General features: G+C 37.0%; 1 protein-coding gene across 1 annotated transcript in view; it reads right to left on the reverse strand.

Annotated features, from left to right (window-relative positions):
* CNTNAP5 (contactin associated protein family member 5) overlaps positions 1 to 9220 on the reverse strand; it is a 201282-nt gene that overhangs the window by 98418 nt on the left and 93644 nt on the right. The window contains exon 11 of the mRNA XM_042827016.1: positions 5628 to 5734. Coding sequence (XP_042682950.1) covers positions 5628 to 5734 — 107 coding nt within the window. The remainder of the gene's footprint in view (positions 1 to 5627; positions 5735 to 9220) is intronic.

A 9220-nucleotide genomic window follows, 5' to 3' on the forward strand; every position in this document is an offset into this window, starting at 1 on the left:
ATCCAACAGGACAAACAGGAGAATTGGCTCCTCAGGACATATAAATTACATGACCAGATTCACCATTAGACATCTGGCAGATTGAAGCTCTCTGAACTTTGACTGCCAAGCCAGTGAACTGCGTAAACATCTCCCTGCTTTGAAACACAGGAGAATTATGAAATCCATGGCTGGCTCTTTAAGATGCAATTCCAGGGCTTCTAAGGATCTGGCTGAAGTTATATTAAGTTCTTCAGATGAAAATTACATATTCAGTAAGTATATTAGTATTAAAAAATACATTTTCAAAGCCTGAAGTCATGTTAAGTTTGTCATGTTCAGCGACTTTATGACATTTCCATTATTAGATGGATCTTTCCTCCAGCAATTACCTAGGCCAGTAAGACACATGCCTGTATGTGCAAGATAGATCACACACCAAAGCACACATCCAGAATTAAATTATATTTTGTTAATTATCACCTTGCAAAGCTTTGGGACACGTTGTCATCCCCAGAACATGAAGAATAAAACCATTATTCTATATTTCTTATCATCCTTTATATCAGTGTTCAGTATTCTTTGGAATAAAAAAAGACTAAAGGTCATCTTGAAAACTGTCATACATAAAAATAACAGAAATACAGAAGGGGAAGATGAAGCTTTGTAAAGGAGTAACATAAGTCACCGAAAGAGGAAATTACCAATCATTACCTTGCAATAAAATGATAACAGTCTGTATCTCAGGGCTATTTTAGAGTGGTCTATTGCTTTCTCTGCCACATGGTAATTACAAGCAGATTTAACAGCATGAAAGAGATGACTGTTCAGGTTTTAAACTGTGACCTTTCAATTTAAACATTATCTATACACCTACAATTCCTCTCTCTGTTCTTTTCTCTCTGTATATATACACCTATAACTCTGATCCAGTGCCTACTGTTTGCCTAAGGTAGGACAGCCTGCAACTGGAGCCAATAGACAAACTGGCACATTGCAGAGGTGGTTCCTGCCATGGACACCCTGACATACAATGCAATTAACTTCACAAAATAGCTCACTCTGTTGCAGAGGTGAGATCACTTACTTAGATTAGATGTCACAAAGTTGTTCACCTGAGAGTGAAAACTAAATGAGCTGAACCCTGCCCAGACCTTTTTCCTACACTGTTCACTAGAATCAGTGTTTCTATCTAAAATAGAAAAACAGAAAACAAAGATTACATTACCATATACTCTGCCATGTTTCACACATGTAGCAATGAAGTGCAGCAGCTGACAGATCAGTAGGCTACACATCACACAGAAAAACTGGGAAAGCATATTTAATTAAGCTTTTGACCCAGCTAAACTCCTAACCTATGTAAATACAAGCTGGGTGAAGCACATTTAAAAGATTAACCAGAAATCAAAAACAGGCATTTTACAGGCTTGAAACAAAGACTGCATGCTGAAAGCACTGTCTTAAGTCTGGATCAGCTCAAGAAGCAGAAAGCAAACAGTAGTTTCAGGAGAAATAAACCGTATCATTTCTTTATAACATATGGATTATGCACCTTCCAGTATACCTGCAGATTGGATGTTATTCCCAACAGAGGAAGAGAAATCAAAGCACAGTGAAATTCATAGATGAGCATGTCACACGGGTTTATTCCCTGACTTATCTCCTTAAACTAGGCAGTGAAATGAGTATCTGGGGATAGTCAGCACAAGTTCCTTATTTCCCACTGTACTGCATGTCCACATCATTGCTAACCTGTGCTGTGACAAGCTGGCAAGGAGACATGAATTCCATTGGAAGCTGGAAGGATGAAAGGTAAGTTCAAATCCTCTTCCTCCACTGGGGTGACGGGAAGACTTGGAAGGTGTTAGTAAATATTCCACGTGGAGATGTGTGAAGGAGAATTAGTGGTTGCTAAGAGAAATGGGCTTATGCATCGGGCAACAAGCTGCACAAGCAAACAACCTGCCTTCACTCTCCTCCTATATGTCACAGAAATCCAAAAAACACTAAAGGATTTGTTATTTGTATAGACAGTTAAGTTCAGACAAGAGAAGAGGAGAAGCAGGACTAAATGAGACTTCAAGGTGAAACCTGTCTGCTGTGGAATATCTATTTAAAGGTACATGACCCTACACCCTTTTGTTGGTGGCCCCTTATCTGGATAAGGTAGATTGCCATACCTTCTGTAACTGATTCTGATAAATCTATCAGAATCAAAAGGGATTTTGAATGAGCAGGAGGATGCCTGAGGTTTGAAGCACACGAATCGCTGCTGGAAAGACTATATCTGGAAGGATTATATGCGCAGGTCACCTAGTTCTTTATATTTATTTTGAAATGTGTGCTTCTGCTCTTCATCCACACATCTTGAATTTCAGCTATACCCATTTCGAGTCATGGCAGACACAATCTTGTCCCATTTATCTGCCATGGTCATGCAAACATTGTCCCAGTTGTGTCTTCTATCAACTTATTGTTCTGTCCTGCCACTGTATATTTTCCTTCTGTTGTGTCAAAGGCAAACTATTTATCCTTGCTTTTCACAGCATATTACCAACCAGTCTACCTGTCAGGACTTTGGCATTTGCCCTGTCAAAAATGTCAAGACTACTCTGGCCACAGCCTTATATTTTTCAAACAAGTACATTATTGCTTTCTCCCACATAAGTCCTTCATGTCTGTGAGCATTCCATTTCTTCCTCTTTTTAATATACCTTATTACTTTCTGCCTACAAGGAAGCATCATAATAATTATGTACCTGGTAGACTAAAATCACTGCACGTGATGCTGATGAAGACTTTCTGATACTCCATCCTATGCATTAGGATGTTTTCTGCCCTCAAAAACATAAAGGAAAAACTCTTTGGAGCAGGGATAATCTATACTATCAGCTGTTCCTCACAGTGGGATCCAGTGCATCCCATGAATTCTTGGAAGAAACCACTGAGATTGCTTAATTATTGAACATGGAATATATCACTCACAATTTTACAAATGAACGCATACAGTCAGGGTCAATATATCTTCAGATATCCCTTCTTAAATGGTAAGATCCCCCAGTCAGAGCTGATAAAACATAAATCATTTAATTCTGATTTGTAAATATGCATGATACAGTTCTTCCTGAAACCAAGACAAACTTCTTACAGGCTTGCCTTCTCATATCAGTGAAAGGTAAAAAAAAAAAAAATAAAAAAATCACACTGATGCAACTCTAGAAGAGAGGAAATACAGCTGACAATGATACTACTCACACTAATTTTGATTTGCAGCAGATTGTCATTTAAATCTTTCCACTGTTTCTGTGCAAACTTATGTCTGAAGGGCAGTTTTGTACAAATAAGTAAATAAATAAAATGTTTCTAGTTCAATTTCAGGCCTGTTAGCTTTCATGTTGTAGTAAAAATCAAAACCTGTTGAGATAATGTTTCACAACTTGAGAAATTAGATGCTTGCTTTTGACAGAACTACACTGAATAACATGATTGGAGGAGTTGCCTATATAGTGAGGATATTCTGGTATAGTACTGGTATAGTGATCAGATCTGAGACTTTCATCCACCCTGCTACAAGCTGCTCCTGTATGTCAACCACTATCAGCTGAAAGCGATAACGTCTCTTGTTCTGTAGGTGCCTTATCAGCAGACAACATTTGCCCACTGGCTTTGAAATGATTTCATCAGACATCTCAAGCAGATGAATGCATTCCTCTGGTTTAATGTTGCTGTTTATCAGTGTTGCTTGGCTTACAGGACCGCTGGCTCCACAATCCAGCTGGAATCAAATTAGTTGTTAAGATGGTTGTAAATAAGCTCAGCAGCTGAATAGCTGTATATCACGTGTGCACAGCTTGATCTGCTGTAAAATCTTAACATAGATCTTCTCAAGAAACTTTTCAGAGCAGTTTTTACATCAGTAAACCTTAAATAACTGCAGGTCTCTATGTGCCTTTAGAGCTGAGGGACAGCAAATACATGAGTTCACAGAAGAGGCTTTACTAACTCTATATGAATGTTTGTATGGAAAACTAGCCAAGAACCAGCCCTGAGCAATAAATATGGTCTCCTCCTTCAGACACAAGCCACAGTGATCTCACATGCTTTTTGGAACAACAGAAACATTGGGCACACAGTAATTCCTCTTTTCCAAACTATAAACTCATTTTTCTTCACATCCTTCAATCTGACTTGGTATAATCCAGATGATTTTTGTACTGCTTAGCTTGCTTTGTACTTACAATGTAGTGGTCAGGTGCTCTCAGCTTGGAAGGCAAATCTATAAATAGACCTCTCAACTACCTCTTCCATTTACTACAGACTCCACACCACAAATGATGTCATTATTAATTAGCAAATAATTAGGATCTCCTGAATTAGAGTACAGTTGCCAATATTCTCAGCTTCATACCACTGAATATCTCCTCCACTACTTTTTATCTTAACAGAAAAATTAATCTCTTATCAGTCTTACCCTGTCTGCCCCCTGAGTGTTCAGCAAACACCTGGAGAGATTACAGCTGTATTCTTAGAACTGTAGAACTTAGAACACCCTTTTTTCTCCAGTTTTGCATTCATTTTGGCTTTTTGTTGTTGTTGCTGCTTTTTTCTTTTAGTTAGCTTTATGAACTGATGTTATTCCATTTTCTCCTTTCTGTTTTGTTAGAATTACCAGTGTGCTGCATTTGGTACATTTCTTAAAGTTTTTCAATCACCTTAATACTCACTGCCATGGATTTCAGTAGCTGCATGCTTCATGTACTGCCAGCATTTCAGATCCTGTATCCTTCCTAATAGCAGCAATCTAAATCATTCACCAAAATGCTTGCAATCTGAGCTTCAAGATAACATGTAAGAAAGATGGCACATGTACCCTCTACTGGCCTACACGTTTGGTGCAGAATAACAATAGAAGACAGACTAACAAAAAGCGAATAATTTTTATATCAGATATTCATTACTGGTGCCAAAATTAACTTAAAATCCCAACAAGAGATTAACATCACCCATCTTAGCCTAGCTAAATTCAATGAAACATAGTCACATAATTGCTCAGGCTGGAAAAGGCCCTCAAGATCATCAAATTCAACCACAACTTAACCACACTACCCTAAATCTAACAAGACTCTGCTAAATAATGTCCCTAAGCACCACATCCAAAGGGTTTTTAAACACATCCGGGGATGGTGACTCAACCACCTCCCTTGGATGCCTATCCCAATGCTTAACAACCCTTTCTGTAAAGTTTTTCTTGATATCCAACCTAAACACCTTCCCTGGAGCAACTTGAGGCCATTTCCCCTCATACGTCACCCAGTGAGAAAATCTAATGACCAACATGCCAGTGATGCATATATAATATAAATGAATGCAAGATTTCCCAAATCAATGTACAAAGTAGGAAAGAATGTGGAAAACAGTTAAAATAATTAGGTTTTGTTTTCTCCAAAATATTTGTCCATAAATAAACATATGTACAAGTGGATTTCTGTGGGTACTCCTAGACCAATTCTTGACCTGGTATAGCTATGTCACAGCATATAGCATCCTATGATATATGATTATCTTTCATAAAACTCCTCTCTGACTTACACTCACTTTGAGATACCAGCCATAGTAGAAAACATTGAACACGTGGGTTTACTTACAGTTATGACAGGTTGCCCCCATATAACTCGTGTCATTACAGTCGCAGTAAAAGGTGGTCCAGGACTGAGAACATTTTCCTCCATGTTCACAGTAGTTAGGCAAACATCTAATTAAAGACAGTTTTTAAAAGGTAATTAATTGTAAATATTTCATTAAAAATAAAACACACACAAAACACACAAAAAGAACTGTCCCTCTTCCCCATTCATGGAAGAGTTTCCCAGAGCTGCATTGCTGTGTAGTACCTGAAATAATTACTATTCCTCTAATTTTTGATTCACTTCGAATGCAAGCACTAAAGACAACAATGTTTCATAAAGTCAGTAAGCAAGTAAAGATCACTCTCCAAAAAAATATTCAACTTGTCTCCGCTTTCAGCAAAAAGTGCCACAATGTGAGAGCAAAAGAGTACAAATAACAGGTGAAAATGCTCCTGAAATCTTGTTTCAAAGAAGAATCCCCAGTTTTCTCATTAAACAGGGATTGTTATTGAAATTAGGCTGCATTACATTTTGTGGTAATACAAATCTCATGGAAATCTCTGAAGTGAAGGGGAAAATATGCTTCAATTACGAGTTTTGTATTCTCTCTTCCTTGTTTCAGTTGGTATGCCTCCAAAGAATTATTACAAAACAAATTATTAAAAGAAAAAAGTGGCATAGCAGCATGCAACTTGGGATGTGAGCAAAAACAAAAGCTGTGGGAGATAAATTCAATTTCTAAGACAAGAGGTGAATGCTGATCTGAACAACAGCAGCGTAAATGCAGGCAGAATAATGGAGTTACACCAGCCTATGTGGTAGCAGAGCTTATTGCATTGTTCATCTTTTCTTCCCTTTTAGTTTTTTTTTCCCCTTACTGTATATTAGATAATCTCTTTTACACTGTATGCTGAGTAACTTATTTATACCACTGATTCAATTGTGATGGGTAGATAGAAAACAGACAATCAATCCATCTCACACATGTCAGCATTTCATTAGGGTCTGCTTGGCTGTAAACAGAACTTCAAAATCCTTTTTATAGCCCAGATTTTTCAACAACGTTAGCAAGAGACAAAGTCACTGAAGCTACTTCGGCTTGTACCAGTCGAAGACCTGACTTTCTTGTAGATTATCTCATCCCAAGCAAACATTTTTTTGCATTTAACTGTGCACGTTGTCTTTAATTGTGTCCTTCAACACATTTCTTTGAGAATCCTGACAATTAAAGCACACTTGTGTGGAAACAGAAAACTGGCATGTCACTAGTGGTCATATAATTACACGGATAAAATATCAAGCGAAAGATTATTTCATTTTTATTATTGCTTAATCAATACAGTCATTATTTATTATTCAAATATTAGAGACATAAGAAATTCAAGACGAGAATATGTTATTAAAATTATCAGTAACATCTACTAAGGCAATTATAAGATACATTGCTTTTATAAAAATCAACTTTATAGCTTCCACTAATTATTGGGCTCAAATATAGAATGAGGAAAGAGAAGGTAAATGTAGGCCTAGTTTTCCTGCTCATCAAGGAGTTTCTAGCAATATTGTAAGGAATTGGGTGAAAACTGTGAGGTTGAACCTGAGCTGAACTGCAAGGGAAGTAAGAACGTGCATCTAAAACTCCAACTTGTCTGTTAGTCTGTACTGTACACCATTTCTCAGGATTTTTATTCAGACACTTTAAAGGACAGAAGGGATGAGCAAAGCTGTTGACTTCGCTCATCCTGACAGGGTAATCTGAGGAAGGATGAGATTTTGGTTTTCAATTGTATGGTGGGGAATCATCTAGCCAGTAAAGTGACAGCTGAAGTAGCCCTTCTGCTGTTGCATCTCCTCTTGGTAATGGAGAAGATATTAAGCTATGGGTCATTTCTGAAGAAGCAAGAGCAGCCTATGGGATTTCACAGGGAGGACCGGATGGTGCAAGATCTCTCAAAACAGCACCTTCCCATCTGCTTTTTCCCAGAGGCTGATGAAGAAATACTGTGGCTCAACAGCTTTACAGTGACATATCTACCTATATATAAATTCTGCCTGGAAGAGATATTTGCTCACGTTTACACTCTGGTCATGCCTGCCTTTGCCCTCAGCATATTGCCTTCACTTCTACCAGCTCTTTGGTGATAAACATGCATTTGTGTCACCTGCAAAAGAGAAGTAGCTATATTCACATCATAAGGGTGCTGAAGACAAGAAATGGCTGACGTTTATAAACCTCTACAAAGAGATAAAAAAATACCAGCAATTTATTATCATCGTAATTTACATTACTAGTGTATTGGACAAACATATTTTCTGCTTATTTTTAAGCTATCTCTTATTAATTAACCCCACACAGTAGAGCTAATTACTCATCATTTATGGTTTGCCAAAGACCCATATCAGAGGCTTAGCCACATTTATTCCATTAAAACAACTTCCTTATAAAGGCTTTACAAAATTGAAGGTCACTTCTCATTTCTGTTTGTCTTATGAATGCAGATGCTCTTTCTTCCCCCAACAATGCATAACACAAGTTAAACTAGCCATGTAAGCTTTTAATGATATTCATAAATTCACAATTAGATCTTTTTTATTCCTTAGTCTATTTGCTTTATTTAGCACCAACCATACTGATCTTGGTTTTGGTCAGATAACTAACCCCTCTAAGAGCTTATGGAACAAATTTCTCTGCAACTCTAATAATTACCATAATCCCACTCTAAGCAAGCAGTTGTGTTATCATTAGAAGCAAAATTTACCCTAATTATCGGAGAGGTCTAAATTAAGAAATAGCTATGATTAAAATTAATCAAGACATGGATAAATCATAGGTTGTTTTATTTGCTTATTGTTCTGGATCATTATGTTGAAGCATTCAAATACATATATATTTAAAGTTTAGATTCGTATTTGCATTTTAGTGAAATTAAGCAATTCTAGCAAAGATCACAGTAGTATCATAGAAAGTTCCATAGACAAAAATTTGCATCAAGCAGCTTCTGACCTATTTGTAACTGAAAGGAGCACAGAAATTGACTGATTTTTTGTTAACATGATAAATAGAACACTTTGAAATTTAATGACTTGTCTAAAACAAGTTATTGACAGTCCAGGGACTCTGATCTTCCAGATTAATTCATAAAGTATCTCATGGTGAATGAGTCTTCTTAAAATAAATAAATGAATGAGCGAAATAAAATTTTGCTTCCTTCAGTCAAGCTAGAAAACACATACGTTAGCCATCTAAGGGAGCACTAAGCAAGGCCTGCACAAAAGCATTCACTATCTGTAGATAAAACATCTCAAAAAATGTATGTGCTTCTTTTAAATTCAAAGCACAAGCCACATAGATACGAGAAGGCAAAATTTGGCCCTTTGATAGGAACGAGGAAGAAATAGCAATGGCAAAATTATCTGAGTGGGAAGGCTGAAGGGATTCTATGTATTTCTACACTTGACTGGAAATAAAGCTGGTACTTTCAATAAGCACTGCACAGATTTTTTTACAATCGGCACAAGACATCCTGACTATATCACTCTGTATTCCTCCCAAATAAAGAGGGAAAAAGAAAAGAAAAGAAAAGAAAAGAAAAGAAAAGAAAAGAAAAGAA

This window comes from Centrocercus urophasianus, unplaced genomic scaffold, assembly GCF_019232065.1.
Source record: "Centrocercus urophasianus isolate 14NV4802_14NV808 unplaced genomic scaffold, USGS_Curo_1.0 seq_28, whole genome shotgun sequence".
In the NCBI taxonomy this organism is placed as follows: domain Eukaryota; kingdom Metazoa; phylum Chordata; class Aves; order Galliformes; family Phasianidae; genus Centrocercus; species Centrocercus urophasianus.